Here is a 17178-nt window from a genome sequence, read left to right on the forward strand (position 1 = left end):
GTAGATGCCAATCAAAGGATACTGACATTTATCAGAGTCTATCCTCCTATTAAACAAACATTTCTGTAGCATGTTAAACAACAGTAATATCAATACAAGCAGTTGCTTTCATTTTCATGTGTCTATTAGGAAAATATGGGAGAAGTTAAGAAATACAGAGATTTTACCATTTGTAGACATAATATGGTCTTGGGTTTGAGAAAGGATTATGAAATGGTATTACTACTGAAGGCAATGCAAACCTGATGTTATAGAAATGGTAAATGGTGAAAATAAAGACAAGTTTGGGAAAAATAGATGTCAAAGAATGAATGTTGTTGCAAGATTTTCTTGCAGGAGATGGATATCAAAGTGATCTTGATGGTGATGATGTTGATGATGACAATAAAGATAATGGTGATGATGCCAGTAATAATAATGATGATGATGATGAGGAGGATAAAGAAGCAAAGTCTTACCTTGACATCACCAAGAATAACAGACACATCGCCTTGCTTACGGCGCTCATCAATCTCTTGTAAGTGACGGAGCTCTTCTCTTCTCTGAGACGACAACTTATAAGCTTCTTCTCTCGGCATCGGTTTTATCAAAGACCGTGTCTTGATAATATTAATGTCGGGGAGACTACCAGGATTACAAACTTTAGTTAAATTCCTTTGGCTTTCAATAGTGTAAGATTTAATTGGCACCCCACTGTCAGCATTATTTTGTCTGTTGGTCTCTGTTTTGATTCTTTTCCTTATACCATTTTCAATGACAATTGTCTCTGGGTTCTTTGTCGCCAAGTTTTCACTACTGACTGCTGCCTGATTTTCTTTTAAATGCTGTTTCTCATTCTCGGCTTCTTCATCTCGCTTAATTATGCAGGGCAGCGTACGGCGCCTCTGCAATGGACGGTGTTTGCTATCCTCTTCCATTGTTTCCGACACTCCTGAATCTGGTGAGGTATCACTTGCAGGACCACAACTCCGCTGCTGCTGCTGTTGCTGTTGTTGCTTTAATTGTTGTTGTTGTTGATGATGATGACGTTGCTGCTGCTGATGACTGGCCGTATTCAGAAGGTCTCTACCCAAGCTATCATCTTTGACGGCTGAACAATACTGATCAAAATGGTCGTTCAGAATCGTAGAGTTGAATAATTCACTGAATCCTCTTCCTCTTCTTGAGCCTGCAAGAAAACTATACCTACGGATTTTCAAAGAAGGGCTACGAGAGGGTTGAGTGTTTGATATTGCAGTTTTTTCAGTGTTTCGTGTGGCAGATAACTGGGTGTGTGGATAGGCATCATTTAAATAGTTCATACCATCTGGCATACCAGGGTTGTAGCTGCCTGGAAGAGTAGAATCAAGGCCAGCGGTTAATCCAATGTGGGAAGACTCCATTAAGTCATCTGGTGACTGATGCCCCATTATATTTTTTGACCTTTGATGTGCAGAATGGTTATTTGGAAGAATCTTCATATGGCAATATTCATTATCTTCTGGGTTTTCTTGTAATTTCTTATTCAAAATATCAGTTCCTAGGAGTGGAAAGAAATATAAAAAACAAAATTAGTATGTTTGAAAGAATTATTTCATCAGTTTAGATAGAAAATAATTGAAGAATAACTTCTTAAATGTTATTAAGCATTATAAGTATTTTAAGCATAGGCATGTGTAGTGAAGAAGTCAGCTGCCCGACAATGAAGTTTTGGGTTCAATCCTACTGAACGGCACCTCGGGTAAGTGTCTTCTATAATAGACATGAGTTGACCAAAAACTTTGCAATGGATTTGGTAGACATCGTGTGTGTATACAAATGCACACACACATACATGTACGTGTATGTGAATGTGTGTTTGTGCATGTACACGCATGCATGTGTCTGTGTGTGCATGCTAGTGTCTGCGTATTTGTTTACATCCGTGCTCTGTAAAAGTTCAAAAGTCACTACATGCAGAGTCGTTGTTGTTTCTGTCAACAAATCACCTACCTACTTGCTGCACACCACCAAAGACATGTAAAAGAAGGGATCCCTACTTGGAAAATAGGTAAGGATTAGGGACAGGAAGGGCAACCAGATATAAGCCAGGGCTTCGATAATAAATTTAACTCATGCTAGCATAGAGAAACATGTAAAATAAGCAAATGAATGAAGCATCAGTTTGAGGCAGAAAAGAAAAAATTATAGGAATTACACCATGTGTTTACCAGTTGCTGTTAATAATTATGAGTAATAATTTCTGACATTGATATGATGCCAGTGATTAAAAAAAATAATTATGAAATATTATATTTCCAAGATCATGTTTTCTTTTAAAATATTAAATAAGTTTTGGTGGGGAACTGGAACAGAGTCGTGGATTTGTCTTTCTGAAAAGCATAGCAGTCTTTTAAGATGTTTTGCTTCATAAAATGTTTAATTTAGTACAACCCATTTGGCAAGGGTTATGTCATGCTGAAGATTTCAAATAAGGATGAAATGGCACTAATATATACTACCTCATGATTGTGAGCCCAATGCTTTAACCACCGAGCCATGCACCTTCACACACATACATATATATGTGAGTGTATATATATATATATATTTATATATATATATATTTATATTTATGTTTATTCATACATATACACACACACTTACATACAGACATACATATATACACACACATATCTATCTATCTATCTATCTATCTATCTATCTATCTATCTATCTATCTATCTATCTATCTATCTCTCACTCTCTCTCTCTCTCTATCTATCTATCTATCTAAAGATAGAGACAGAGAGAGAGAGAGAGATGTGCGCGTGTGTGTGTGTTTTTGTGTGTATGCTTTGAAATAAGTCTTTATGTGTGAGATGAATGTGATTAAGAGAAATATCACTCACTCACATATAAACATATGTGTTTGTGTATGTGCCCTTATTGTGTATGCATGAGTTAGCAGAGTATTGCACATGTTTCAATCCATGACTGTATTTCATACATTTCGCTTTGTCTACAGATACAATACTGTTTGTGCATGTGCACATCAAATGCATGCTTGCATATACAGACACATTAATTCTAAAAATTTCTAGTTAGCTGCACAAATTAATGTTTGAGCTGTATTTATACCTGCTGTTTCCAATTTGGGTTTAATTAATCAACTTTTAAGTCAAGGTGACTGTTGTCAATGGAGTTTTGACAACACAGTAACTTCTAGACAGGGAATCCTTTGTTTGTTGAGGCTTTTCATGTATGATTGCTTTGTCTCATTTATTTATGTATTTGTATGTTTGTTTGATTGTTTGTGTAGTCATTTAATGACTTTCTTGCTGTAAGATGTTAGAAGGCTTGCATTTAAATTTATTTATGAAACAAAATATTTTCTGACTAATGCGCTCTTATTCCTCTTTTCGTTTGTGTTTTACTTCTTTGTCAATAATATAACGTTTAATTCAGATGCAGGAGTTTTCAGGGTTAATAAGGATGTGCATGCACACACACAGACACACGCAGACACACGCAGACACACATCTATGCATATATACATCTCTATAAATTCAAAAATATATTCACAAGCATGTATGACACACAAACACAGACATTCATATATATATATATATATATATATATGCAAAACAAAGACACTAACTCACACACATTCACATGCATGTATAACACAAACATACATATTCGTTTGAAGCAAACGATTCATTTGATTGCTATTCAGTCAGGTGATAATATGATTTAGATGTTTGTCACATGAACAAATACTCAAAAGTAAGAAACTCATAATAATGACAGAATAAGCAATCAAATCTGAATGAATAAATGAGCTCTACTACATTTATTTCATGTATGTGCATACATACATATGTACATAAGTATGTATGTATTAAGCCTCCACCTTATCATCATCCTTTTAACACCTACTTTCCCATGCTTGCATGGTTTAAGCAGAATTTACTGTGGCAGATTTTCTATGACCAGATGCCCTTCCTGTTGCCAACCCTTACCTGTTTCCAAGTAAGGTAATATTTCCCCATGACCAGACAAATTTTCACAGAATATTGGAAAGGAATGACACTGCTTGAATGAAGTGACACTCCTTCATTTCTATCACACACACACACAATATATATATATGTTGGGCTTCTTTAAGTTTCTGTCTACCAAATCCACCCCACAGGGCTTTGGTCAGTCCAGGGCTATAGTAGAAGACACCCAAGGTGTCATGTAGTTGGACTGAATCCCAAACCATATAGTTGGGAAGAAGGCATGCATACATATACATACGTACATACATACATAAATACATACATACATACGTACATACATACGTACATACATAAATACATACATACATACGTACATACATACATAATACATACATACATACATACATACATACATACATACATACACACATATGAGCATGTCTAGATGTGCAACTATATGCATGAGAATACATACATAAAACAAAACACACAAATCTATACACATACATATATATATATACATACATACAAAAAATATCCTGTTGATATTGTTTCCAATGAAGGAGCCTTGGATTTAGGTGAGAAACTGGCTCTTTCTCTATTGGAAAGAAATCTTGAAATAAAACTGAATAATGACATTCATACCCTCCTATTCATCCTCATATTTCATTATATACATACCAGAAACTCAATTTTCTACATTAAACAAATATAGTCCACACATGCCAGCATAGAAAATGGATGTTAAATGATGATGATGATATAGTTTTGTAGTTGTCCTAACGTTTATATCTCAGATGTCAACCAACTCTTTCAGTTCACCATCTGGGAATTCATCTCTCAGATGATAGCCCAGCTTACTCAATAAACTGCACAAAGGTATTATTAAGTAATTCTGTTCCAATACTCTTAATAATTGCCTTCACTTAGAGATAAAGAGGACACTGTACTCTAAATGATGTACTTGTGTTGAAAAATAGAACATTACTGATAATTCAACCAAAAACATTGCCTATAATTGGGGTAGTAGCTCAAGTTTGTGAATTCTGTAGTCTTTTTAAATACTATTTTATATCTGCTGAAAAATATTGTACTAGTATTTTATAATTTTCACTTAATCCTATCACTGCATCCGCCAAATCCTGTTTGATAGTCTGTTTGAAGCTACACCACATTCTGTGATTTGAACCATTTCTTCCAATAAGGATTTCTTTACAGATGACTGGCTGTAGATACTGTGCCATGAAGATTTTCTAAATCTTTCATCAGAGACATATTTTTCCCTTGCATTATTGATTACTAACTACATCTTCCAGATGAGAAAGCAGTGTTATTGTTGCTGCTGTTGTTGTTGTTGTTGTTGTTGTTGATGATGAGATCCAGGCTCATTCTAATCAAGCAGATATACAATTAAAGGTGTCTTAAACCTAGCCATCCTGTTTGTTTTGGGGGCATCTAGGATAAAAATATGGCTGTGTGGTAAGAGGTCTGCTTCCCAACCACATGGCTTTGAGTTCAGTCCCATTGCACTGCACCTTGTGTAAGTGTCTTCTACTTGGTCGACCAAAGATTTGTGAGTGAATTTGGGAGATGGAAACTGAAAGAAGCCCATCGTGTGTGTGTATACACACACACATATTATCTATCTATCTATCTATCTATCTATCTATCTATCTATCTATCTATCTATCTATCTAACTCTCTCTCTCTCTCTCTCTCTCTCTCTCTCTATATATATATATATATATATATATGCATATCTTATTTTTTGCTTGTTTCAGTCATTAGACTGTGGCCATGCTGGGGCACCACTTTGAATTTTTAGTCAAATGAATCAACCCCAGTACTTCGTATTTTTTTAAGAAGTAGTTCTCATTCTTTCAGTCTCTTTTGCCAAACCACTAAGTTATGGGGACACAAACACACCAACACTGGTTGTCAAGCAATCGTAGGGGGACAAACACAGGCACAAAGTCACTCACACACATACATTACGATGAGCTTCTTTCAGATTCCGTCTACTAAATCCACTCACAAGGCTTTGGTCATCCCAAGGCTATAGTAGAAGACACTTGCTCAAGGTGCCACGCAGTAGGACTGAACCTAGAACCATGTGTTTGGGAACCAGATTTCTTACCACACAGCCATGCCGGCAAGTATATATATATATATGTATATATATGTGGCTTTGTACTTGTCCTTTCACCATCACTTTACAACCAGTGTTTGTTTGTTTACATTACTGTAACTTAGCAGTTCGGCAAAAGAGACTGAGAGAATAAATACTGGACTTTAAAACCTAAGTATTGGGGCTGATTTGCTTGTCTAAAACCTTTTAAGATGCTGCTCCAACATGGCCACAGTCCAATGACTGAAACAAGTGAAAGATAATAGAATGCACGTTCTTTGATTTTTTTTTTTAAAGATAATGGAATGTACTTGGCAATCGAAGGAGAGGGGCTTTCTCCATCCGGTGAAGATGCCGACGACCGCTCGGTTCAAAGTCTCCCTTGACCTCAAGTGGCCTGAACTCTTTACATGAACACCACCCTGTACATAACTCCATGTCCCCCTACATGGCCTTGCTTTTTGCTTTTTGAGCCAAAAAATTAACTAACTAACTAACTAACTAACTATTATTTCTAACAGATCAAGCAACCATTAGGGAGATGTAGAAATCCTGTTTTCAGAGATGTACTGAGTACAGTATTACTTAAGGCAAATATTAGTATTCTTTGGAGATGCAACTGGCCATCAATACAGAACGGAATTGACTCATATGAATCTACATATTATTTACATGCAGTTAATTGTATCATTTCAGCTGTGTTTTATAACTCTTGAAACTGGAGAATGAAACTTGATACACACACACACACATAGGCACATACACATACATACATAGACACATGTCTGTCTGTATATGTGTATATATATATATATATGTATGTATGTATAAAACTAACAAACATAATGTTTTTAAGTATTATCTGCATTTAATGTGGGAAGAGGTATTCTTGCAAACATGATTCATCTTATTTAGAAAAATAAATAAAGGAAAATGTCGTGGTTAATGCACTGAAACCCATAATTTTTGTCACTAATTTTCTAGAAGCTACCATACGTACATTGTCATATGATCTTGACAAAGAACCAAGGGGAAAAGCAAGTAGTGCATTCCCAATCAATATTTTCACTTGTACAGCTTGACCTTTTTTGCCATTCCTGAAACTCAAACGTAGATGTTTCTGTTAGCATTTGGTTTCATCTCTGAATGGTTTGTTTTATTGCTTCCTTGAATTGTCCCTGACTTGCACACAGCCCACATGTCAACTTTTTGATTGAGATGACCCTTTAAATGTATCTAAATTTAATGTTCATGGTGTATAATAAATACTTAAAAAAATAGAAAATGCCCTGTTCCTTTTCAAAGGGGTTCTAAAACGCAGTTCATTTGTTTCTTCTATAGTCATGTTTGTGATACTTAAAGTGACATAAGGTTTTGTGAGAGTGTGAGTCATAAATTGATTTGTGTTACTAATGATTCAGCTTTGATGGTTATTATGTTGTGTATACTGAAGTTCAATTTGTAATATATTTATCTTATAGTACCTGGTAATAATTTGCTGTATATGTGGTTCTGTGTACTTTGTATAAATGGTTGAAGCTTGATTCAAATTTGTGGTTATCATACAAAATTCATTCCTCATATTTATTGCTGTCATTATTAAATAACACATTAAAGCAGTGAGCTGGCAGAATCGTTAGCAAGCTGGACAAAACGTTTAGCAGTATTTCACCCGTTGCTACATTCTGAGTTCAAATTCTGCCATGGTTGACTTTGCCTTTTATCCTTTTGCGGTCAATAAATTAGATACCAGTGAAACACTGGGGTCAATGTAATCGACTAGCACCCTACCCCAAAATTTCAGGCCTTGTGTCTTTAGTAGGAAGGATTATTAAATAAAACATTTAAGGCAGAATCGTTAGCATGCCAGGTGAAATGCCTAGTGGTATTTTATCTGCCGCTACGTTCTGAGTTCAAATTCCGCCGAGGTCGACTTTGCCTTTCATCCTTTCGGGGTCGATTAAATAAGTACCAGTTGAGCACTGGATTTGATGTAATCAGCTTATTCCCAAACCCCCAAAATTACGGGCCTTGTGCCAAAATTTGAAACCCTTATTATTAAATAAAACATTTAAGGGGGTGAGCTGGCAGAATTTTTAGTCTGCAGGGCAAAACGTTTAGTAACATTTTGTCTGTTTTTATGCTCTGAGTTCAACTTCACCTTTTACCCTTTAGGGGTCAATAAAATAAGTACCAGTTGATCACTGGGGTTGATTTTATCAAACTATCCTTTCTCCAAAATTGCTGGCCTTGAGCCAAAATTTGAAATCATTTAAAAATATAATGTGCTTAGACATTTGATCAGTCACATGACAAATAATTTTGTCTTATGTAACAAAGAAAATAAATTGCCAAGAAAATATTTGGTGTCGACCTTTAGATTCTCTCCCCTCGGTTTCAGCCAATTCATTCAAGTATGATAACTAAAAGCTGCCTATGGCTTTAAAATTTCTATCATTTGAATTGTCTCCCTTTGTAATTGTACTTTGTAGAGTTCGACACTGATAGAGTTAAGCCTAATACCTATTAAAATATACTACCGCAGCGTTAATAAATTTGTAGCAGAAACACACTTTATTACTCAGTGCTGTGTCAGTGACAACAAAGGAGAGGCTGAGCTGTATGTGCCATTAGTGTCTGTACATGGCGACCATGTTTATTATTCCTGTAAAACTTTGAACCCAGAACTAAGAGTGGTAGTGATGGGGGGTGTTGGGGTAAGAAGCATAATTAAAATGATTTTATAGTATTAGGATACATACTTGATTCAGCTGTAATGATAATGATGATAGTAAATGCGAATAATTAATGTCTTACTTGGTGGATATCTGCAGACTTGTAGAGGAATAAGTCTCAATACTTTACTCAGTATATTTCTATATGTATGAGTGCGAAGGCTTAGTGGTTAGGGTGTTCAGCTCATAGTCATAAGGTCATGAGTTCAATTCCCAGTGATGCATTGTGTCCTTGAGCAAGACACTTTATTTCAGATTAAACATAAAACAGGTTGAATATTTGAGCCAAATATGGCTGGCTTAACTGCTAAAGAGTTAAGCAGGTGACAACTGAGGGAATAAAATTGTCAAGACTTTGCAGCTGAGTTTTGGTAAACAAAACTGTTACATAAGAATTCTTTACTGTTTCTTATAGCAATATAAGCCATTCTTGAGTTTTAAGATGCCCAGGTGGGATTTAAGGGAAATTTCAAAGCCATTTCTGCCAGATTATAAAAGACCATGAAGAATATCCCTCACTGGGCCCTTTCACATTTGGTTAACTAAATGAGAGAACAATAATAGTTCATGTTGAGTTATTAATACTAATTAATGATTTGAAAGTTTAGAGAGAAGAAAAGATATTATAGTTTTTGTGAGCTCAGCAGTGAAGCGGTATAAGCTGAGCTTTTGCTTTACTCAGTTTTCCATTTAAGATGTATCATACTATGTTAATGTAGTGTCATATGCACTTTTTTCATGAAAAGGAAATGAAAAAAAAAACAAACGATCATGTAATTTCCACTGTGTTGATTTCACAACAGATGCACTTTCACTGCCGACTGTACTAGTAATCTTCAAATGTCACTTTTTGTTTCAAATGTGTTAATTTTCCAAAATATTATACAGCAATTATAATAAATATGACTAACCACTTCTTTTACGATGTAACACAGAAAGAAAGTTGGAGTATTTTATCTGTGAGAAATATTTTTTACTGGGATTTCATAGCACATTATACACAAGTATGTATTATTGATGAATAAACATGGTAATAGTTTTGTATAAATTAACATAACAGAGAAAATGTCGTTTGTGCATATGAATGTAATAAATCAGTGATATTTTGTTAGTGTTGAATAAAGCAATATTTACGACTAGAATAAATCTCACAAGAGGCAAGACCGCATCGGAGATCATAGTTGATGGTAATGGTGGGAGTGAGGTGTATGTTGATTTGATGGTAGGAGTGAAAGCACTCATTAGGTGTAGTGAGAGGAAGCTAAGTGTACCTTAGTAGATTGTATGATATCATGTATACTTACTGTAGTGTTTGTATGTGCATAGCTATTTCATGAGATGTCTGTGTGATCATACATACATACATACATACATACATATATATATATATATATTTACATACATATATATGCATATATACATACATATATGTACATATATACGTATATGTGCATATATATATATATATATATATGCATATATGGTTACAGGAATCACAAAATGTAAACAACATGAAATACGAAGACAAACTTTGGTATGCGATGCTCGAAATGAGGAGTAGATGGACAGCCAGCAACTGATGAAGGGTTGTTTTCTTTATGTTACTTATCTTGCTTTCCATTTGTTTCTCTTGTTGTTTGCATACCAAATTTTTGTCTTCGTATTTCATGTTGTTTATGTTTGGTGATGTCCTGTACCTGCATATGCACACACACACACACACACACACATATATATATATATATATATATATATATATACATATATATATATATATGTATATATATATATATGTGTGTGTGTATACATAAGTAATTTTGCAGGAGGGAAAACTAAATTAAATAAATCCCTGTACATGACAATCAACTGCTGGGGGATTTGAACTCAGAATGTAGGTATTTTGTCTGATGCAGTTGACTGGTATTTTATCATACCAAGAAGGATAAAAAGTAATGTTGATTTTGGCAGAATTTGAACACAGAATGTAAAGAGGTTGAACAAATACTGCAAAGCGTTTGGTTCAAAACATTCTAATGTTCTGTCATTTTAAGGCAGTAAATTTACTGCCAATTTACTGTTTTAAAAAGGCATAAATTTTAGAGAAGGAGTTAGTTAGCAGAAGTACCAAACTTCATCACTGAGAGGATAAAAGATGAAGTCAGCCTTTGTAGGATTTGAACTCACTATATAAAAAACCAAAACAAATACTGCTGAATATTTCATGACATTCTAACCATTTGCCAGTTCATTGTTCTTATTGTTTTCTCAGCATAAATGAGCCCCCTGAGAAGCAGTTCTTATCTCCTGTTTCACAAAGAAAAGCAGATAAGAAAAGATGCTTCTCTTAGAAATGATGTAAGTCTATCAGGACATATGTTTCTCATGTGATCTGGTAGCTAATTGTGACTGTGAACAAGATGAATTGAGAGAAAATGGACCAACATGCTCTCCTCTGAAATACACAACAAAATGCTAGTACTGGATTTGAACCAATGACCCATGTATGGATCATCATCATATAACATTCATGTTTCTTGCTGGTATGGGTTGGATGGTTTGATAAGACCTGATGGGTCCAATGACTGTATCATGTTCCAAAGTCTGCTTTGGCATGATTTCTACAGCCAAATACCATTCTTAGCACCAATACTAACCACTTTACAGTGTGAACTGGGTGATTTTTTTAAAGACATTAGCATCAGTGAGGTCACTACAAAGCTCACAAGACTAAAATCTGCTCTGACTGAATGAGGCTACAATTGAAGAGGTTGTGGCTTTATGCTTAGAGATGAGAGGTTGTATGAGAAAGTGACCAAAGCAGAAGTTTCCTCGCTGTAGAGGAGCCCATGGCTAAGAATTACACTTCAATATATTATCCGTTCACCATGGAACTCACAAGGCTTACATTCCCTTCAATTGAGTGGGGATACAGTAGAAAGAGAGACTGCAATGTGCTTGGAAATGTAGGGTCAAAATGTGAGAGAAGGGGCTAGACTTGAACAGGCTTCTTGCTGTACAGGTGCAACATGTCTAAGTGTTATATTTCAATGTTATCCATTCACTGTGGAGCTCACAAAACTAATATTCATTTTGAGTGAATGAGGCTATAGTAGAGAGAAAGAGGCTGCATTGAGCTTGGAAATATGGGGTCAAAATGTGAGAGAAGGGACTCGAATAGAATAAGTTTCTTGCAGTGGATGAGCCACATGGCTAGGTATTATGTCTCAATATATTGTCGGTTCACATGAAGTTCACAAGACTAAAATTCCTTTTGACTGAGTGGGGCTGCAACAGAGAAAGAGGCTGCTTCATGCTTGGAAATGAGGGGTTAAAATGTGAGAGAAAGGGGGCTGGAAAAAAACAGGTTTCTTGCTGTAGAGGAGTTATGTGGCTAAGTATTATGTTCCAATGTGTTATCCATTCAGCCACTTGTTCCTTTACGGTAGGTTGTGCAAATAACACAGTGATAGAAATATTTTGAGGGAAAAACATACATACCAGGTTGGATAAACTCTGGAGCATATTCTTTAGCTTTCATACGTGCAATATCTGAGTCCTGACCAGCCAATGACGCAGCATGATCAGCTTGCTCTGATTTTGAACGGGCATTAGCCATTCTGCAAAAAGACAAAACAAAAAAAAAATAGATATATATAAAAGAAAAACTCAAAAAAAAAAAAATTCTACATAATACTGAGATAACGTAGTACAATCATTATGAAATGAGAATACTATATCACTTAGGCATAACATAGAAATAAATTTATATTTAATACAGTATGGAAGCAGTAAATATTGGTGTGGATGGAATCTGATTGGATTGGATATAGCATGAAAATTTGCAAATACAAGCCTGATATAACATAAGAAATATCCAGCAAAGAGAAATATGATATACTATGAAAGTCATAAATATAAACTGGATATAGCATGGAATACAGTAAATATTAGCAAGATGGGCAACAGAGGTTTGTATATGTAAATGAGATAATATCGAGGAAAGTAAGTAAATATAATTATATAGTCTAGGCATGGAAACCAAGGATTGTATGCGTACACACATGTATACATATGTGTAAGTGTGTGGATGTATATATATATATATGCATGCATATACAATTATATGCTGATATATATATATATATATATATGCATGCATATACAATTATATGCTGATATACATATATATATATATATATATACATTGAATATATATACATTATAAATATATATCTATACAAATATGTGTGTGTGTATATATATATATATATATATAAAATAAATGCTTCCTTCTTGAGCCATGTCAGGCTAGTTTCAATGGTGTAGATATTCCCCACCTGGATGGGACGCCAGTCCTTCGCAGGATTACTTACTTTTACCAGCTGAGTGGACAGGAGCAATGTGAAGTGAAGTGTTTTGCCCAAGAACACAATGCACCACTCAGTCCAGGAATTGAACCCACAATCTTATGATCATGAATCCAACACCCTAACCACTAAGCCACATGACTCTACTATGTATATATATATATATATGGGGCAGTATGATATGCTTGAGAAGACCTGTTGAGTCAAATAAAACCAATATCATAGCTGTGGCCAGTGCCCCGTGACTGGATCCTGTGCTGGTGGCATGTAAAAAGCACCATCCGAATGTGGTTGATGCCAGGTCCGCCTGACTGGCTCCTGTGTTGGTGGTGTGTAAAAATTACCATCCGAACGTGGCCGATGCCAGCACCACTTGACTGGCTCTTGTGCTGGTGGCATGTAAAAAGCACTATCCAATCATGATCGATGCTAGGACTGGCTGATTGGCCCCTTTTCCAGTGGCACATAAAAAGCATCATCCAATTGTGGCCAATGCGAGTACCCCCTGACTGGCTCCTGTGTTGGTAGTACATAAAAAGCACCATCTGAACATGGCCAATGCCAGTACCTCGTGCTGGTGGCACATAAAATGCACTATCCGAATGTGATCGATGCCAGGTCTGCCTGAGTGGCACATAAAAAGCACCCACTACACTCTTGGAGTGGTTGGCATTAGGAAGGTCATCCACCTGTAGAAACATTGCCAGATCAGATTGGAGCCTGGTGCAGCCGCTGGCTCTCAAGACCTCAGTCAAACCGACCCCACCATGCCAGCATGGAAAATGGACATTAAATGATGATGATGATGATGATGATATATATATATTGCTTATATATATATATATCTGCTTTCTTTTATTTTCTTGGCCATATTTGCATATACGCATACACACACACACACATACATATATACATACATACATACATACATACATACATACATACATACATACATACACACACACACATACGTACATACATACATACACACATACACATACATACATACATACATACATACATACATACATACATACATACATACACTCACACATGCACACAAACACACATATATACATATATAAAGATGTAGGAAACACTTGGATAGAATAAAAAAAAGTCAGTTATAAAATATTGGTTTATGGATGTAAATTCATCTTTGGAAAATAAAATCAGAATATATTTAAGAAAAAAAAATTAATAAAAATAAAAATCTAGGAGCAACAAAACAAAAAATAAAAAAAAATATATTGATAATAATGATATGTTAATACAATAGAAATATTGTTCCATCCTGATTTTGCAGAGAATAAAAGCAGGGATCAATAAACTTCTTGTACTGATTACCTTGTTGGTTGAATAGTCAAATATGATTATCTCGTCTTTAGGAAGGAGAACGAATTTCTCAACCACCACCACCAACACCACCAGTAGCAGTATCATCATCCTCACCCTATGCTACCACAACTCCCTACTACTACTACTACTACTACTACTACTACTACCATGACAACAGCAACAAGCATTACTACCACTGCTAATAACACTGTCATTACTACCAAAACTTCCATCGCCACCACCACCACCACTACCACCACCACCCACCCTTACTCCCATCAATCACCCCTCCATCATGACCATCACCACCCTTGACACCACCACCACCACCACCAGTCTAACTAACACCATCACCACAACCATCACTGCCAGTTTTATCATCACCATTGCCATCATTTGCACAAGATGTTATTAACATGTTAATTATTTCTGACCTGTTTAACATTAACGAATGGTAATTAAGAAATGTAAAAAAGAAAATACTATCCTCATTAATACTGATTATACAACAACTATTCCTTCTGTTCACAACAGCAACAGCATTTTCTTAATAGTCAATCACCAAGTCTGCTATGGTTCATGCAATTCCTGCATGACACATCCTTAATGCGATTGTGAGACATGCAAGAAATAGCAGTCAAATTTCCTTGAAATCACTTCTTAATGTTTTAGATAAGGAAGGGAAATATTGCATCTTTTATCTTTTACTTGTTTCAGTCATTAGACTGTGGCCATGCTGGGGCGCCACCTTAATCAATTTTTAGTTGAATGAATCAACCCCAGGACTTATTCTTATGTTAAGCCTGGTGCTTATTCCATCGGTCCCTTTTGCCAAACTGCTAAGTTATGGGGATGTAGACACACCAGCACCTGTTGTCAAGTGGTGGTGAAGGATAACACAGACACAAAGATACATGACGAGCTTCTTTCAGCTTCCATCTACCGAATCCACTTACAAGGCTTTAGTTGGCCTGAGGCTATAGTAGAAGACACTTGCCCAGGGTGCCATGCAGTGAGACTGAACCCAGAACCATGTGGTTGAGAAGCAAACTTCTTACCACACAGCCACCCCTGTACCTGTGTCATGATTTTTGTCCAACCACTTAATTTAAGAGTTAAGTCTGTGCCCATGGCTTCTAAGATGGGTGGGAGGTATAAGTCAAACTAGTAACTTGACCAGAATTCTTGGAGCGGAGCCGACATTGCTAACTGCATCCAAGGTGTCAGGTGTTGGTACTAAGCCAGGAGATGCATTAAGTCATGCAGCCAGATTTTAAAATTGCGTGATGGATTAAATCTAATATGCAGGTGTTAAAGCCAAGCGAAGACAGCCTTTCTTGATAAGTGTTACGGAACTTCTCTCTTAACATGAAACCAATGGTAGCCTTTACCCATAAATAAAGAATTTTTATCTACTTATGTGATGTTGAGCACTTATTTTCATTATTCAATATTAACATTGTTAGGAAGGGCATCCAGCTGTAGAAACTTTACCAGATCAGACTGGAGCCTGGTGCAGCCTTCTGGCTCGCCAGTCCTCAGTCAAACTATCCAACCCATGCCAGCATGGAAAACGGACGTTAAACGGTGATGATTATGATATATATATATATATATATATATATATATATATAGGCGGTGCTCCAGCATGGCCGCAATCAAATGACTGAAACAAGTAAACGAGTATATAAATACACTCATATATATATATACATATATATATATATATATATATATACGTTTAAATATTTGTTGTGCAAGATTTTTTATGTGAAGTCGTGTGTTGAAACAGATATTGTTATATTTCGGAATGGTCATATTGCCAGTTTAGGAGTGTGACGAAAGAACTTTGGCCGAAATAAGATTAAGATTAATGTAAAAAATAAATATCACTGAAGCAAAATAACACCAAATATATAGTGCATGTGTTTTTATTGGCTAAACTGGCAATATGACCATTCCGAAATATAACAATATATATATATATATATATACACACACAAACACACACGCATGTATTATGCATACAAATTCAAATACAGAAGTAATTCTTTGTTTACAGATCTAATGATAATATAAAGAATTTTTGAGAAAGTGCTCCATTTGTTTGGTTCTTTCAGAAGAACTAAGAATGTTCATCCCTGACTCAGCCAAAAAAATATCCACAAAAACAATAAAAGATCAATATAATTTTCAGTTTTCTATGATTGTCACAGCGGGGAATCGGTAGAGAGGAAAATATTATTTACCAACTTGTGTTTCGGTCAATTAGCTGGAACTGAAACTGAAATGCTATGTGTGTGTGTCCGTCCGTGCATATGCGTGTGTGTGTGTCCGTGCATATGCGTGTGTGTGTGTGTGTGTCCGTCCGTCAGCGCATGTGTGTGGTGTGTGATTTAGTATGTGAAGGCAGATCTTTAGTACATACAGCCTAGATTTGCTAAGCAACCGAAATGGTGAAGCAATAACCATAACTGCCACAACAACAGCAACGACAACAACAATAACAACAACGACAACAACAACACAACAGCAATATATAGACAATAGCAGCAGCAGCAAAATAGCTGTAGCAGCATTGCATTAGTAATTTACTATCGCTGCGTTATCAAACATCCCCACCATCAGCAGCACTGTAATTATCA

The 17178-nt window shown here is 35.7% G+C and overlaps 1 protein-coding gene across 1 annotated transcript in view; it reads right to left on the minus strand.

The window, feature by feature from the left end:
- Positions 1–206: 206 nt before the first annotated feature.
- LOC115210210 (junctophilin-1) overlaps positions 207–17178 on the minus strand; it is a gene marked incomplete at its 5' end in the record, with an annotated part of 74390 nt that continues 57418 nt past the window's right edge. The window contains 3 exons of the mRNA XM_029778679.2: positions 207–242; positions 459–1519; positions 12327–12445. Of these exons, the coding sequence (XP_029634539.2) occupies positions 207–242; positions 459–1519; positions 12327–12445 (1216 nt within the window). The remainder of the gene's footprint in view (positions 243–458; positions 1520–12326; positions 12446–17178) is intronic.

Source organism: Octopus sinensis, linkage group LG4 (genome assembly GCF_006345805.1).
Source record: "Octopus sinensis linkage group LG4, ASM634580v1, whole genome shotgun sequence".
In the NCBI taxonomy this organism is placed as follows: Eukaryota; Metazoa; Mollusca; class Cephalopoda; order Octopoda; family Octopodidae; genus Octopus; species Octopus sinensis.